The sequence below is a fragment of the Falco cherrug genome, chromosome 5 (assembly GCF_023634085.1).
Source record: "Falco cherrug isolate bFalChe1 chromosome 5, bFalChe1.pri, whole genome shotgun sequence".
Taxonomy (NCBI): Eukaryota; Metazoa; Chordata; class Aves; order Falconiformes; family Falconidae; genus Falco; species Falco cherrug.
This window is the reverse complement of record NC_073701.1, coordinates 83,822,200-83,839,634: the sequence shown is the minus strand read 5'-3', so window position 1 is coordinate 83,839,634 and position 17,435 is coordinate 83,822,200. Positions and strand designations below refer to the sequence as shown.

The following is a 17,435-nucleotide window of genomic DNA, read 5'->3' as shown; positions in this document are numbered from 1 at the left end:
GACTCGCCGCACCCGGGCAAGGCGCTTCGCTCGCCCCCCGGGCCCCGCGGCCACCGGCGAGCCGAGGCAGGCAGCCGGACCGCGCCGCCGGCAGCAGCGCGGGGAGAGCCGGCAGGCTGCGAGCCGGCGGGCGGCGGGGGCGCCGCCAGCGGGGAAGCGGCTTTTGCCGGCGCCTGCCCGCACGGCGGGGCTGCGGGAGGGCAGGGCAGCGTGGGGCCGGGCTCGCCTGCCCCGCACCCTCCCCTCGCCCCGCCGCCCGGCTCCCCCGGCGGGCGGACAGCGGAGCGGCCCCGCAGCGCCACCGGGCGGCGCTTGCGCACTGCGGGCCGCGGCGCTGCTCGCCCGCCTCCCCGGCGCGCCCCCGGGAGCCGCGGCGGAGCCGAGCCGGGCCGGGCCGCACCGGGCTGAGCGGGGCCGGAGCCGCGGGGAGTGGGGAGCGGGAGCGGAGCCCGCCGCAGAGCAGCCCCCGCCCCTGCCTGCCCGGGCGGCAACCGCCCCGCTGCCCCCGGTGCCCGCACAGCTCGGGAGGCGGGGGCAGCCCCGAGGGGTCGGTCCCGCGGCTGCGCCCGGCCGGCCCCAGCAGAAACTTTGCTGGCCCGGCCGTTCTCGCCGCTCTCCGCCGCCGGGCGAGCGCTTAGGCGGCGCGGCGACTAATCCCGGCAAGAGTTTTGCAAAGCTCTTAAACATCCCAAGCTGTGCGCAGCAACCTGTTTTCTGCGAGGTTGCCGGCGAGGAGGCATTAGTGTTCGCAATTACCCGGAGAGGGGAGGCGTTTTCCACAGGGGACCTTTCCTCACCAATAAAGCCACCAACTGCCCGCAGCGGCGGGAGGACGTAAATAGGCAGCGCGGGGCCGGAGCGGCTGCTGGCGCGGAGGCAGCGGTCCCGGGAAAGGGCGGAGCGCCGGAGGGGGATCCTCCCGGCGCTGCACTTGCTACATTAACTCGGCGCGTCGGAGACGGAGACACAACTTTCCGAGTCTGCCCCGGGAGGCGGCGAGAAGAGCCTCCCCGCTGCTCCGCTCGCCGCGCCCCCGCGCCGGCCGCTTCCCGCGGCGAGCCCCGGCGGCAGCGGGAGCCGCGCTCGGGGGGCAGCGGCGTGGCAGCTGCCCCCGCCCCGGCGAAGCGGGCGGCCCCCGGCGGCCGGGCGGGCATGTCTCCCGCTCCCAGCCCCGCCGAGCGGGGCGGCTGCCGCCTCTGAAAGGGAGCGGGCGACCCCCGCCGCCACCCGGCCATGCAGCCCCTCCGCGCTCCCCTCGCCCTGCTCTGCCAGGTGCTGGGCGCCTGGGCCGCTTGCGCCCTGGCCCCCGCCGCCGCCGCCGGGCTGCCGGCGCCCCCGCAGCGCGCCAGCTCTCCGCCAGCCCCGACGCCCCTCGACGCGGGCGGGCGGGCGGCCGCGGCTCTCCCCGGACGCGGAGCCCTCCCCCGCGGGGCCGGCGCGGCGGGGCCGGGCGGCGGCTGCGCCCCCCGCGGGGCGGCGGGGGCCGGGCGGCGGCGGGCGCGGAGCAGCGAGCGCGGGGCCGGCGCGGCGGCGGGGAGGGGCGCGGCGGGCGGCCCCCGCTGGCTGCCCCTGAACGGCTCGGCCGGCGGCGAGGGCAGCGCCGGGGGCCGCGGCAACGCCACGGGGCGCCGCGCCCGCCTCCGCAACCCCTTCTACCCGCTGACCGAGGAGTCGTACGGCGCCTACGCCGTCATGTGCCTCTCCGTGGTGATCTTCGGCATCGGCATCATGGGCAACATGGCAGTGATGTGCATCGTCTGCCACAACTACTACATGCGGAGCATCTCCAACTCTCTGCTGGCCAACCTGGCCTTCTGGGACTTCCTCATCGTCTTCTTCTGCCTGCCGCTGGTCATCTTCCAGGAGCTCACCAAGAAGTGGCTCCTAGAAGACTTCTCCTGCAAGATCGTCCCGTACATCGAGGTAATGGCGGTGTGTAGGGATGCGCGGGCCCCGCCGCGCCCGCCCGGCGCCGGGCGCCTCTCCCCGCCGCTGCTCCGCCGCCGGCCGGAGCCACGCGCGGGGCCGCCCCGGTGCGGCGGGTTCCCGGGCGCTCCCGAGGCCGAGGCGCCCCGGCGCGGCCCCGCAGCGGCAGGGACAGGGACAGGTTGTGGCCGCGCCGGGTCCAGCGGCATCGGGATTGCTGTAGCCTCGGGCAGGGCGCCTCTAGCTCTTCCTTACGCTCGCGCGAGTTCTGCCGAACTTTCCTTCCTCCCTGTGATCCTGAAGGGCGAAGGATCCCCTCAGAGTTAGATTTCGGGGTTTTTTGCTTTGTTTGTCGTTTTCCTAAAGTGAAGCGAGGCGGGAAAGCGGATGGAGGGGGGTGAGTGGGGACAGGTTGCGGGAAGGCGATTGTGAAAAGAACCATCAATGGGATGTAGGTGCTCATAATTTATACCTGGGCGTTCAAATCTCACATTTATTTAGCTTATCGTTAAAAAAATAATAATTAAAAAAATGACCCCAGCTCCATTTAAATCTCGGCTTCTTGGCAATGGTTCAGAGGCTCTGTCAAGGAAGCTGTCAGCCAGCTGGCCAGAGTCCTGCCGGCAGCGTTCAGGTTGTCCGCTTTATTTATTTACTGGAACCGAACGCTCAGGCTTGTTGGTAGGGTGGTAGCCCATAATTCTGGCTGGCTCTGCTGTATTCCCAAAACCTTATGTTCAACATCATTCTGTAACTGAAAGCTCCGGAAATAACTGTTGATTCTCGCATCCTAAGAAGGAGATACTGGGGGGGAAAAAAACCCCAACAAAAACCAACACCACCCCCAAAACAAAACCCAGCTTGTTATTAATACGTAGACTATCAGCTTCAACAGCACATTGGTACACAGTCATATGTAGTTAACTGTCAACTGATACTGTTAAGAAAATGTTTAGAAAGGTGTGTGACATGTGTAGGCACTAAATTGTCGTTACTTCGTTTATATGTGATACACTTTATTACCAGTCGTATCGGACAAAGGGTGGAGCTGTGCTACGCTTAGATGAATTCAAGGCCAGTAGTATACCACTGCATTTGAAAAACTCAAAGCACGCTTAATCGATTTGCATTTAGGAAGACATGAAGGAGTAAGTATGTATTTGATGAGAAACTGATAGTACTAGGAGCTTTTAAAATTTCGGAATTAGGTTCTGAGGCTACTGTTTTAACCAATAAAATAAGTAGTTCTGTTTCAGTTAGAGTGTAACCATTTCAATTAAAGTACGTAGTGTAGTTGAAGTGTTTTCAGGACTTCCCTGTAGTGACATTTTACGCTTCCTAGCTTTTTTTTGGTGCATCCACATACAGAGTAGAAATACCTCTTCGTAATGCTGATGCTAGTTAAAGATCAGTAATTGAAATGATTTGCATGGCCACACTGTTCTTCAAAATTTGTTGGTTATGCTGCACAGGTTTGGGCACTAAAGAGTTTGTCAAACTGAAAGTACTTGAGCTGAAATTAAAAAATGTAATCCCAAAAAACCATTCAGCTGCTGCTGTCCCCCCTTTATACTTTAATAACACCTTTCTTTTTTCTCTTGTTTTTTTTTCTTTGAAGTTCTGTGGGTGTCTAGAGTTGAAGTCTTATTCAAGAACTGGTACCGATCCAGTTGTGATGGACCGGTGGTATGGTGCCCATCTTAGGCTTAATTATTACTGAGGTCTGAAAGTTAAACATCCTCCGTGTCCCTGAGGAAATTTAATGAACTTTTTTCTAACGTACAGATCAAAAAAGATACAACCTTGGGGTTCTGTGTTGCTCCCAGAATTGTGTATCTTTCATTCACTAGTTGTTAAATATAATACTTACGTATGTCAAGTATATTCATCACCCTGGGAGCAGTAAGTAAAAGGCTGGATTTCTCCCTCAGTAAACTGTAGCCATGAGTGGCAGATACTGAACACCACTAGCGGATTGTGGCTCTCCACAGCTCGCCTTGAGCTCGGCAGGAAGGACATTGTCCTGCAAATCAGGATTTGACCCTGCTGAGATGGAGAAGGCAGTTAGAGCAAAGGTTCACTGCTTCCCAAGTGTTGTTCTAACCTCTCAGGCATTAACAGTGATGCGGACACTACCAGGAGCAATGCAGATGTGGAGCATGTCATGAAATCTGCCCTGTGAGCAGCTGCTGCTTCATGCTCCGTCAAGGATTGTTCACAGCAGTGTACTCACCTGACAGGTGAACAACACCATCTTCTCCCTTGTGGTTACACCTGGGCAGACTCATTCCCTTCTCACACAGTGGGAGAAGGATGAAGCTCCTTGAGAGGAACTCTGTAAACAGCTATCTTCAGGAGAGGTTTATGGATGAAGCATCTTCCCAAAAATGGACAAACTTTAAGGTATTATCTGTGTTTTCTGTAAGTTAGCCCAGCATTTTGTTAAGTGCCTATCTGTTCCATACTTTACATTTCTTTTGTGCGCCAGTTCTCCTTAATCAGTGTTTAGGGAGCTAGGTGACTCACCCAGAGGTGGGAAATACCTCACTTTCAAGTATCAAAGACCCTTATTGGGCTGAGCCCTCTGTCACACCAGCTTGTACTTTCAGAACTAGAGAACAGGGGATGTCTGATTATCCAGAGCAAGTGATACAGTGATCACAGCATTTTAACATAGCCTAAGCGTGCTCTGTATTGTGTTTGAAGGTTTCAAGTGATCCCAGTGAGGAACCTTGAGTTTTCTCAGTTTAGCCTCTGTTGGCCAATTGGTCTTTATTTGTGCTGTTTAGTGGATGTTGTGCAGAATATCAACATAGCATCTATTGCCAGTGATAACACATATGCACGCAGTCAGGGGAAAATGTTTTGTGGTATCTTGAAGCACATTTGTATAGGTAAATGTTGAGCTTCCAGCTGTGGAAGGTCAGCATTTAATTTAAAGGGCAGTTTTCTCATACCTAGTAAAGATCTGCTGTGACCAAGTACATTAAGCAGTCATTTCAGCCATATATTGTCTCACAACTTGGTCAGTTCTTACTTACCTTTTAAAACTATGTCATGGCGATGCTTGCATAAGGAATGCTTTGCACATGACTGAGGCAGAAAGTGAGTAAATTAATTCTTCGGTGCTTCTCACGAGGTCTCTAGGTGATGAGAGGAAAACTGCTAGAGAAAAAAGCTAGAAAGACGAATGGTTAGTAGAAGCAGATTATCTCCACCAAGAACTTTACTTGACCCTAATGATGGCGCTATCCTGGAGGAGTGGTTTTGAATGCACTGAGAGGGAATCAAGAAGGGAATTGGAACAACCGGGACAGATACTCTGCCCATAAGTATGTGTGGAGATGCACTTTTAATCAACTGCTCAACAGTTCCTAAAATTTTGCCTGATTTTGCCTAAAATTTTTCTTTAGGCATGCATGTCTGAAGTGTTTACCTGCACACTTTGTTTATGTTGTCTTCAATATACTTTTCTCAGTATTGCTCATCATCAGGAGATACAGGGTAAATGGCAGTACAAAGATAATGGCTTTGGCCAATTCCTGTTCCACAAGCCCTGCTGATCGTGGAACCCTTTTTCTGTGTAAGTACACACAGTCTTTTCAGCAACAGGACTGCAGGGTGAGGGGAAAACAAAAAAAGGAGTACAAAACGATATCATTCAGGTTCCCTGACTTACAGATTTATGCTAGGTCTTAATAGAAAGAAGTGTGGATGTAGACAAAATCAGTGGTTTTACTGTGCTTCTAAATATTTCACAGCTGTACAGCTGTGAAATGTAACAGTCCTGTGAAGTAGCATCTTTATTTTTATTTTAATGCTTGAAGGCAGTAGTGAAGAGGTTAGTGAGTTGTTAAAGGCCCAGAGCAGCTTGCTGCAGATGACAAATGGATTGTGCCAACTAGGACTAGAAGCTATCTTTTGGGCTTTAAAAGGAAGCTTTCTTGAGTTGTGCGCATTCTGTTCTTGGAGGATAGAAGCTTGGTGAGTTTGAGGGGGTTTGTTGGAAGTAGACATCACTTTCTATGCCAGCAGATTGAGACGAGCTACTTATAGTGAAGTAAGGATTTAGAATCGGGAAACAGTCTAGAATGAGGGTTTGCAGAGGCTGCTGTACTGTCCTGTGCAGTCAGGCACAGGTCAAGAGGTTGCCAAGGTCAGTGATGATACTTGGCCGTGCACTTAGTGCTAATAAACATGAGCCCTCCCTCTGCCTTTCTCATACCCCCACAACAAAGAGAAAGACCAGATTTGCGGTGTCCTCACCTGGACCATGTTGTGCATACGCTGGCTTGGCTCTGGAGCAGGCTGACAGTGAAAGCCTCCAACATCTGATGCCCAGTCCCTGCTTGTGCTTTTGGCAATCAATTTGTGGCATCACTCCTGTTTCTGGTGGGTAACTTCCAGCTTGGATAGCGATCACAATCAGTATTCTTAGTGGAAAACATAAGGATTGATTTGTCCTGGAATACAAATTACTATCTTTCACAGGAGCTGGTGCTCCAGGGCAATTCGAGGTGAGGCTTTTTTCCCCCTTTCTGTCTTTTAGTTGGTAGAGGCAAGTGAGAGGCACAAAGCAGAGAAAGTGGCCATTCCCTGCCTGTTGCAAAGCTGTCAGAAGAGAGCCTTATTTTAGGTTTCACTTTAAGGAGGCAAATACATTTTTTATGGGAGTTCATAAAAGCTGTGTATTATCTGCCTTTTCTGTGTCTTTTGTTGTGTGGCATCTTCTTCATGTCTCTTCTTTGACTCGACTCAGAGCTGCACTCCTGAATCTCCAGTAAGACCTCTGGGTCATAGGCAGAGATCCTCAGAGAGGCTCGCAGTTTCAAAGCTTCACACTGAGAGTTTTCTGGGGCAGTGGCTACATGTGTCTTTTACTGAGCAGAATATCTTCAGCGCTTATCACACAATAAATAATTACTTAAAGAAAGAAGTGTTAATATAGCTCTGCCCTTTAGGTATTAACAGCGTGATGATAGTAGCTGCCGTGTTGGCTGTTCTGTCAATCTTTCTTTCCTCAGCAAACCTTGTCCTTAGGGGCTTATAAGTTGTCCATAAAAATTTGCTTTTGGCTTAAACTTTGCGTGTGGCGTTTCATCATGGAAATTAATTTTTGTCAGACAAGGTTTAAAATTGGGTCAGTAATATTTGAGTTACATATGTGTGGAGAGAAAAAGGCAGCATCTGCTGTCCCAGCACCGTAGACTGTACTCTGAGCACTGGGATGTCATTTCTCCGTATGACAGGAGTTTTCCTGTAGAGGAGGAAGAGGCAGTTTTTTAGCAGCCGGTGCATGTTGTTAATATTAAGAATTAGTGCAGGATTCCCTTGTGCAGTATGATGAGAATTTAATCCTCGGTAGAGAATGGCACTCATTTCTTTATTAAAAAAAAAAAAAAGTAAATTAAATTTACTTATATGGTAGCTTGTCAGGTTGTAAACAGGAAGATGAACAAAAATTAACTCCCTTTGTGCTTTGCAATTTTTCCAGCCCTCTGGATAAGCATGTGGTGTACTAATGAGTATTTCCAGTGCCGTGATGTTCTGGTTGGCTTTCTCTTCCAACAGAATTCAAGACCAGCTCTTGGAAGTGGATTCTGATTCCGAACACTATTACTCTTAGGATATGCAGATGGATAAGAAATGTACAAAGCACGTGCTCTATGTCTTCCTGCTATGAGTGTTGGTAGTACCACAAAGGAAACAACCATATTGTACTCATTGTTCCATGTATGTAGGACATCTCCATCATAGTCATTTCCAGAACTACCATCTTGTCCTTTAGATAATTAAGGTGACGTAGATTCTTGTCCAGAATGCTTAAACTAATTACTGATGTCAGAGGGGTACCCTGGCCCCAGTACTCCTTAGCTACAGAATTACATCTGCCGCACCACAGTAGGGTTTTAATGGAGTTTTAACTTTAACCCTTACCTATTTTAAAGCATAAAGTCATTGATGTGTAATAGCACTTAATATAAGAAATATAGAGGTGTTGTGTTTATTTATTTATAGTAATTACTGTCATTCTTGGGTTTTGGTTTGGGTTTTTTGTTTGGTTGTGTTTTTTTTTTTAATTGAAAGAACAGAAACCAGAAATCTAGATAAACAATTAAATACTTGTTTGCAATGGGATGACCTTTTATTTTATGGTAGTCCAGTCTTATTACTGGACTCTGTAGTGCAAGTGTAGAGTAGCACAAAAAAAGTATTGCAGTCTGTACTAACTTTGTTTATCTTAGCTAAAATTGACAAGGCTGCAAAAGCCACCCATGATATGTTGCATTAATGTGCTCTAAAGCTATCAAGTTTGATGTGAATATAGACTAGCCATAATGAGATGGTAGACTCAAATGGCTTGTGGGGAAAAAAATTAGTTGTTTATAAGATATACCAGAAATGGATATAAAGAGTCTACAAGGTGTCACTGGCAGTTACGGCTTGGCTAGTAGTAGTGAACCTTTTCTGCAGTTCAGCTTTCTTGTTACAACAGGAAAATGCTTCAAATCCCCATCCTGCCTTGTAACCAAAGAGTGCCATGTAGTTTATTTTATGTTTGTAACACAGTGTTTCTTATATTGTCTTAGAAAATCCAGCTTCAGCTGGTAGAAGCAGCCACTTCTTACAACTCCTTTATTTTATCTGGTTCCATGTAGAATCAGTCTACATCGTTTGCTCTCCTTTCTCCATCAGAAGGCGTGCTCGAGAACATGATGCCTGAGATGGTGAATGGTCACTCTCATTTCCAGCCTTGAGTTGCTCATGGCTGGTTGATTCCCATTCTGTTATATTCACTGTCCTTCAGCTTACGTAACTTTTGTATCTCAAGATAGATTTATTTGTAGATAGCAGCAATATCACTTCTTGGTCTTCACCTGATGGGACCGAGTGACCCAATCTCTCTTTTATATTTGCTCACAGAATTTGGTCCTTGTTGACTTTTTCACCCAAGTCACCTTTTCTGATCTCGTTTCTGGTTTCGTTTTCATTACCTTTGTCTAGTCAAACAGATATTGGTAAGAGAGAATTCACAGTCTTATTTCCACTGGCATTGCTTACTGTACTACATCTACACTGCTTCCCTGGTCAGCCAGCGGCTCTGCTCCTAGAGGCCAGGGCCAAGAGCTGTGGGACCGCAGCCAGGAGGAGAAGTAGGACAGGCCAGGGAAGGCCTGGGAACATCTCGGTAATTGTTAAAGCTCATGAAAGGGGAATTGGTATGTTGGAGGGACAGCGAGGAGAACTGATGCAATTAAGCTGAGCATTTCATGAGTTTACTGTTGTTCTCTCTGCCCTCAGTTCCCCAAATGAATTTCGACACAGTTGACTAACAGCTGGTGAGCTCATGACCAAAGGTTTATGCAGTGTCTCGAAGGAGCATCACAGTGCCCACTAACATCCCTGTCAATGCTTTTAAAGGAGCAAATGTATTAAGAGACTCCCTTGTAACAATAATGTCTTCTTTTCTGCCTGTGTGCTGTAGCTGGTGTTGCCTTCAGCAGTGGCTCCGTGCCCAAAGCGTGTGAGCACCTCCCCAAAGCAGGGGTTACTGCACCACCTCCTCAAAGCAAATTGGTGGTCATTTGGTTAGACACTTGGGGACTTTTCTGGTATCATCTAGTAAGAGAAAGATGTAAACTGGTGTCATCCTGAATGTCTAGAGACTGAAGGAGAATCTTCATAGGGACCATATGGAAATAAATTGGACAACTAAGCCATGATCAAAAACTACTCAGGCTGACTTGCCCTTGTCTTGCTTCATTTCCTGCCAGGTTGTTGGCATTAAGACTGCAACAGCATATCAGCGTATCAGAAACTCAGCTGTTAAAGAAGAGCACCGTTAAACTCCATGCAGCTTCACACCGCTTTAGGATTTGTTAATTTGTCCTTTACCTACTCCCCATCAAATTAATTGCCTACATTCTGTTGTTATTTCAGGGCAGTGTAACAGATTAAAAAGGAAACTTTTCTGGCTTCTTTCACATTTTCAGCTTAGCCCTAATTATTAGTATGAGTGGTATGAAGAAACACCCCTAAACTGAAATTGTGTGAACATGCAGAATGCATGCCGCTGTTCTTGCCCACATAGGTTGCGAGCAGCACCCATTGATTTTTGCTGGCAATTACTCATAGTCTGCAGTGTGGGGTAAGTAACCCTTAAATTGCTATACTGCCTTTTAGCAAGTCAGCTGGAGTGAATCCCTGTTCAGCTGCTTAGGAGTGTGTGTTTGTTTTTTGCAAGCTTTTCCATGGCATCACTAACTCCGTTAATCTACAGAAAATAGGAAACCGTTGCCTGTTCCAGGGGAACACTGGCTTTGTTCAGCTTGTTTCAGCAGTAAATCCATGGGAGAGTTTTCAAAGCCGACTTCCACTGTTCTTAGTTGTTTCCTCTTGCTCTATTTCACTGTCTTAAACCTCCAAGCTGTTGGTCAATTAATGTGACAGGGACCCCGCAGGTTATGTTTGTTCACGGTGGGGATGTCTTCTTTCATTAGTCCAGCCTTAACAGCTGCAGAGTTTTAATGCCTTAGCCACTGTATAACAGCCCGTTTGCAACGAAATGCTAAAGCAATGAAAGCGTGTGCATTGGGGGCGGGGGGAGAGGCTCAAATAAGAGCTGAGGGAAAATGTTAATATACAAACCCTCAGATTTTCTTCTGTTCTGCTGATTTTATGTTCTAATCTCTATTCATTCCTGAATCTCAATTATTTCCCTGTGTCCTCACCCTTTTGTTATTCATGTTGCATGTTCTGGCTAAAGGTTTTGCTGTCACTCTAAGGAATTTGAAGACTGCACACACACATTTAAATGTTTTGGAAACAAAGTCACTGGTCTTGAGTTTAAAAATCGTACTTTTAAGCAGTGGTATGTGAAAATTATCTTTCATTAGCTAAGATTAAAACTGTTCATTAAAATTTAACTGCAATTTTTCTTTAATTTTTATTTTTTGCTGTATTTACCAAGCTTTCTCTGATTCTTTTCAGACAGTTTTTAACTTCCTAAATCAATAGGTTTGTCTATTAAAAATGTTTATGGTACTCCATTGTCATCAATAAATATTCCTGCAAGTTGATTAGTAAGAGATTGCATCTTACTCATGCCATCTTTTAGGAAGCTGCTTCAAAGAATTCTCCAACTAAGCCAATGTCTGGCAGTTCTAATCCCAAGTGCCTAATATTTTTCAGTGATACTCAATTTTAGTAATCTGATATGGCCATTAAATATTGGAGGCCAAAATGAATTATATGTTGATATAGTTGTGTATAACTGTATTGTCTATCTTTGCAGAACTTTTTACAGGGGATGCGTAAACAGGAATATTTCAAAATTATGGTGGAAATCAGAATTATTTTTTAAATCTACCTATATGACATTGAAATATATTACTGCACATCAAATTTGGCTAAGCAAAGTTATAGTGAACTGCCTAATATTACCCTTGATTTCCCCGTTAATTGCACGGACATGTGGTTTAGTCATGATAAAAGTAACCATCCTTTACATTTATCAGGAATATTATTTAACAGTTTCTTTTCTTTTGCATCAACACATTTTCAGCATAACACAAGCATGCAAACCCCTGAAAATAAATGCATTAGAATGAAACAGGGCACCTAATCTTTCTTCAGCTGAAGTTAATGGGAGTTCTGGTTTGTATTTGAACCGAAGTTGAATTTGATGGAAATAAGATTAGGCCAAAATGTATATAGTGTTCTGCAAATTTATTTTTAGGAAATTTAGTTATAAACAGGATAAAATTATAGGAAATTATATTTCATGGCAGTATGAGGTTTCTGTTCATGCATAGAATGATGGTTATTAAAGCTAGAAAACATGCATTGCTCTGTACTTGCTCCTTACAGTATATAATTGAGAACTCTGTCCAATCCATCTTTAAATCATTTAAACAATGAAACTTCTGTCATTTCTCCTGGCCTTCAGTACACTCTCCCACAGGATGTTTCTTATGAAATTAAGCCTAGATTTTCCAGTGATTTTTTTTTCTGAATGAAATGTAGAAGATAGATTATTAAAGCCTAACTGTTACAGTGAAGATGGGTTTTGCACAGGCTCTGGAAGCCTGAAGATTTCAGATACAGTCTCTTTAAACTCACAGTACAGGATGACTTTATGTGTGTACACACCATCAAAATTTCACTTAAAAACCTCAGTCCACAAAAAAAGTTGTTGGACCCTACTCCATTCAGTAGATGTCTAACCTGCAGGGTTCCTGGGTTTTGTAGATATGGAAGGTTTTGATGTTATGATTGCCTGCATGTTTGATGAACATGTCATGTGGGCATAAATTCATACTTCTGCTGGAGGAAGACTCTCCCCTCTCTCCTCTCTTGACTTAAATTCCAACCCTTGTGGTGGAACTGATTTTTCTGAAAAACACCCCTTAGAAAAATGGTGGGGAGGAAGTGGGTTAGTTTTACATGTTGGTCAGTTCCTCAAATTTTTTTCCACTCAGTGTTGCACAGAGGTTTGCATGGGCATCCAGGAGAGGATGGCGCCAAGCTGAAATAAGTATTTGTAGGCAGGGAAAGATCTACTCTTTTGGGATACATGCTGGATAACAGCTCTGCAAACACTGGAAGCTAAGTTCTGTCGGTGATGTTTCTTTTGAGGGTGCTTTACTGTCTTCTAGACTAATGCCCCTAAACTGGGTTGTGCTTTGCTTTTGTCAGTCAAGGGGCTAGACTTGACTGGTGTTTTAGAGTACAACTTGAGCTGTCCTTAACTATGAAAGAGTATAAGCCTCTTCCAAAGAACAGCTCAATGGTAAGAGCCTTCATCCAATATACAATAAATTAATTCCCTTAATTCTCTCTTCAGCTTGAGTGAGTCCAGGCCTTCATCTTCCTTCTCTGAGAAAACTGCCATCAACAGGGGACTAGGGGACTTTTGAAGGAGATTAAGTTTTCCCACTCTCCGCTGAATAATGGACCGTACCCTTGTAGCTGTCCTTTCCCCTCCCCCCTCCTTTTTCCTACCCCAACCCTATGCTGGCACCTGTGTTCATTTACATTCCCTTTTCTCCTTCCCAGGTAGCCTCTCTGGGAGTCACCACGTTCACACTTTGTGCCCTCTGCATCGACCGATTTCGTGCCGCCACCAACGTGCAGATGTATTATGAGATGATCGAAAACTGCACCTCGACGACTGCCAAGCTGGCTGTCATCTGGGTGGGCGCGCTGCTGCTGGCCCTGCCGGAGGTGGTGCTGCGCCAGCTGGCACGGGAGGACCCCGAGTACAGTGGCAGCCCGCCGGGAGAGCGCTGCGTGGTGAAGATCTCCACCGCGCTGCCTGACACCATCTACGTGTTAGCTCTCACTTACGACGGGGCAAGACTCTGGTGGTACTTTGGCTGCTATTTTTGTTTGCCTACTCTTTTCACTATTACCTGCTCCCTGGTAACCGCGAGGAAAATCAGGAGGGCGGAAAAGGCTTGCACAAGGGGGAACAAGCGACAAATTCAGCTGGAAAGTCAGATGAACTGCACAGTGGTGGCTTTGACCATTTTATATGGGTTTTGCATCATTCCTGAAAACATTTGCAACATTGTGACCGCCTACATGTCCACAGGGGTCTCTCGGCAGACTATGGACCTCCTCCATCTCATTAGTCAATTCCTTTTGTTTTTTAAGTCCTGTGTTACCCCAGTTCTCCTTTTCTGTCTCTGTAAACCTTTCAGCCGGGCCTTTATGGAGTGTTGCTGTTGCTGCTGTGATGAATGCATCCAGAAGTCTTCAACAGTGACAAGTGATGACAATGACAATGAGTACACCACAGAACTGGAGCTCTCCCCTTTCAGTACCATCCGTCGTGAAATGTCCACTTTTGCCTCCGTTGGGACTCACTGTTAGTTGACCTTAGGACTTTATTTCCTGTATCTTTTTCCTTTTTCTTCTTCTGTTGGTTTTTTTTGGTTTTTTTTTTTTAATTCATATTTTTCTTGAAGCAAAATGCAAAAAAAAAATTATTGAAAGTTATTATTGAAAACTACTCTGGAAACCAATCTGTCTATTAACAGTCATGCTTTGGAAAATAGTTTGTTTATTAAAATGAAAGGTCGAGAGAGAAGGAGAGCCAGCACTAGGTTTTAAATCATGATATTTTGCATGGTGCTAGGACTTTATTGTTTGGGGAGGAAAATCCATATCAATCCACTTTATTTAATTCCATAGGAATTTTTTTTATAATCGCTGTAAAATGATTATATAGACATTGTCGATTTTGCAAGGTGTTTCATGTAAAAGATGTGGTGGAAAGTATTTGAAGGTAGCTTTAATCCAATTTCTGTACACTATTGCGAGAGGGCTTGGACTTCAGAAAATTTATAAAGTAGCATAAAAATAAATGAGGTTTTATTCTTTAACTTCATTGTCAATCTGCATTTAACAAGGATGCCTATAGATAATACTAAATTCCTTCAATAAGTAAAAAAATCTTGGCATAAAATAATTTAAATGGCCATATTTAATTTACCATTTGTGTACTTACCCTTGGAAGCTATAATTACAATGTTTAGGGAAGATGGTTATAATGGTATTAGATTTACACAAGTGGGGTTTTTTAATGTGTATTACAAAGGTTCAATGTGCCTCATTGAAAATTTCCTTCTTAACCTGCAGGTGCACAAAACCTGAGTGATTTTGTACTACTTATGAAGAAAGATTTGCTTTCTCACTAGATTCTGTCTTCTGTGGTTTCAACATCAGGTTTATTTCCAACTTGTTATTGGTTTTACATTAAGATTATGTCCTCAGTGTCTGTGTATATAGCTCCAACTGGCTTCGGTGAGAGTCCCATTGCAGAGGAAGGCATTCTTTTGCCAGAGGTTTGCTGACAATAAATGTGAGGGACTGAAACATGTGGAGAGTGGATTCCTTCTTTTTATAAAGGGTATAAACACACTTGGACGCTTGGGGCTTGACCCAGAGCCTGTTGCAGTCAATGGAAAGCTTTCCATTAATTTCAGAGGGCTTTGGATCAGACTGGCATCTCCTATTTATTCTGGGATATGTAGCATGAATATTAATCAGGGGGGCTCTGTGTACCGATAATAAATCATGTTGCTCTCACAGAGACTGCTATTCAGTAGCAGCTCACAGCTCTGAAGCTGTTTTTGAGAACCATGGTGTGTTTTACTGATGGCTTCTTGCTGTCCACAGAGTTATTAAAATGAGGGTACGTCAACACTGCCAGCAAAGTGCAATATAGTGAAACCTAAAGTTGTTGTAAGCAAGCCAGGCTGGAGACTGGAAAGTGCCTATCTGTACCAGCAGAGCTTATTTGCCCTACTTCTTGGCTGAAGCAGACAGGCTGTTCTTGGCAGGCAAGCTGGCTCGTATTTACACTGGGCAGCAAGCTGAAGTGTAGAAACATGCTAAGGAACTGAATTTGTTATAATTAGCTTATATTTTAATACCAATTAAATAAATAATACAATTGCGATAGTATGTGCAGTAGTAGAATCACATGCATTTGTCCTTGGAAATTAACAGTGATTGTAACTGATGTAGTCTTACTTCCCAATACCTGCCTCTAAATATGTTAAAGAACTTTCTGTAACTTCTGGAAAGGAGTCAATTTTTTATTTGTGGATTCTGGACTTGATATGTTTAATCTTTGTATCTGGTTGGGCAAGCAGTATTTCTTTTTCTTCACCATTTTAACCTATAACAATTTCAACTGAGAGGTAGTTGAAATTAAAGAATCTGAATTTGAATCTATATGCACTTGAGTTCTTTTTCTGACTTTTGATTTAGACATTGAGCACTAGCAAAGCAATCTGCTTTAAGCACAGGCCTAAATTTAAATATTTGTTTCTGTTTAGAACTTGCTAAATTACCTAAGCTTTAAAAATCTTTTTGTAGCATAGTCTGTCACTTCTGAAGGCGGGGGAGCTGTCCTTTCCTTATAAACCCTTCACTGACTTCATGTTGCTTGATTACATTCAATAAACTACGAAAGGGATTGAAAAGAAAAGATGAAAACAAAATCTCCTTACTGTGATGCCTGTGTCTCCTCAAATACGTATTCCCATCTCTGCATTTTGATTTGTGCTATGTCTTTTAGGTGCCAATATTTATAAAGAATGGGAATAAAAACTCCTTTTTTTGTTCCTTGCTGAATTGTTTCTCTCAGCTGCCCTTTCAGTCACAGCATGAACAATGGCTCAAGGATCTGAGAAATAACAGCAGAATGGGAGGAAGCACCTTTTTTTTTAAAAAAAAAAAAAAAAAAAGGAAACAGAGAAATTACTTGGGGACATTAAATGATTGCATTTTGCTAATTTAGGTGCAAGACTGCACCGGAGCAGGAAAAGTCCCCCTTGCCTTTGGTGTTAGGTGCTTCCAGCTCTCCAGGCTGCAGTGGGCATGTGTAAGCTCTGCTAAGGACTGCTGCTCGCTCCCAGGTTATACACTCTGCGTCCCAGAGTGGTGCAGTTTACTTCTCCATTGAAACATTTCCACAATGTATATATTGTAATCCTATGGAGGGGATGGGTGGGGGTGTGAATCAGCAAGAAGGAGATTTAAGAAGTCATTGGAGAAGGTAGAATTTGAAGATCAATAATGCTGTGTTTGGAAATACGTTCTCCTGCTTGTGTGGTGGAGTGTTCTCCAGCCTCGTATTCAGTGGGGCTTCTGTGTACCCAATGTAACCTTGCCTTTTCTGCTGCTGAAAGAGCATTTTTCACAGCTATTTCACCCCCCTGCCTTGGACTTCCATAGCAATTGGACATGCAAGACACCCTTTTATTCTAATTTGTTCTCTAAATTGGTTAAACTAATCCCATGTTAGCAGGTTTGCATGGTTGCAGCCATTCTGATGCAGGCGTGGCTTGTTAATGCATGGAAGTCTCATGATAAACGATTCCTTTTGTTAAAGATGGGGTACTGCACTGCTTTTCTTCCTGCTTCTGGGACTGATGCTCTGAACTCTTGAAATTTTCCTGGTGTTTGCTTTCCTTACTTTCTTAATATTTTTAGAAGTGATTTCTGGCTCTTACGGATCCGGTTCTGTAAGTCATCTGTTTGTTAACAAGGGGGCATTTAATGGACTGATGACTGAAGATTTGGAAATTATGATGGCAAAAATGTATTTCTTTCACATAAAACAGAGAAACATGCAGAGCATGGTGATCAACATAAAAGAAGAGTAATGGAACGGAGAATCAGATTGTGAGGTAGGAAAGCCTTATACCTCTCACGTATGTACACCTTTAATGCATTAACAGTTATCATCCCTTCCCGATCCTGTTAAGAAATTAAAACCCACAAAACTCTAGTATGAGTTCAAATATCTCCAATGAGATCATGTTTCATGACCTGTATCAAAAATATGATCCTTGTGTAGACCGAAGTACTGAAAAATATTGCTGAATTAGAAGAAATCTTTTATTTTACCCCATCCAAGATAAATTCCTGCATCCAACTTAAATAACTCCCGGTTTTAAATGACCTCAGAGATTTGCTCATTTTTTGCTCCT

At 45.2% G+C, this 17,435-nt stretch overlaps 1 protein-coding gene across 1 annotated transcript; it reads left to right on the top strand.

Annotated features, from left to right (window-relative positions):
* The first annotated feature begins 448 nt into the window (after positions 1-448).
* On the top strand, positions 449-16,074 carry GPR37 (G protein-coupled receptor 37). Its single transcript, XM_005441803.4, has 2 exons — positions 449-1,923; positions 12,985-16,074. Exons 1-2 carry the CDS (start codon positions 1,234-1,236, stop codon positions 13,801-13,803), a joined length of 1,509 nt encoding a protein of 502 aa, XP_005441860.3. The 5' UTR covers positions 449-1,233; the 3' UTR covers positions 13,804-16,074.
* The last annotated feature ends 1,361 nt before the right edge of the window (positions 16,075-17,435 follow it).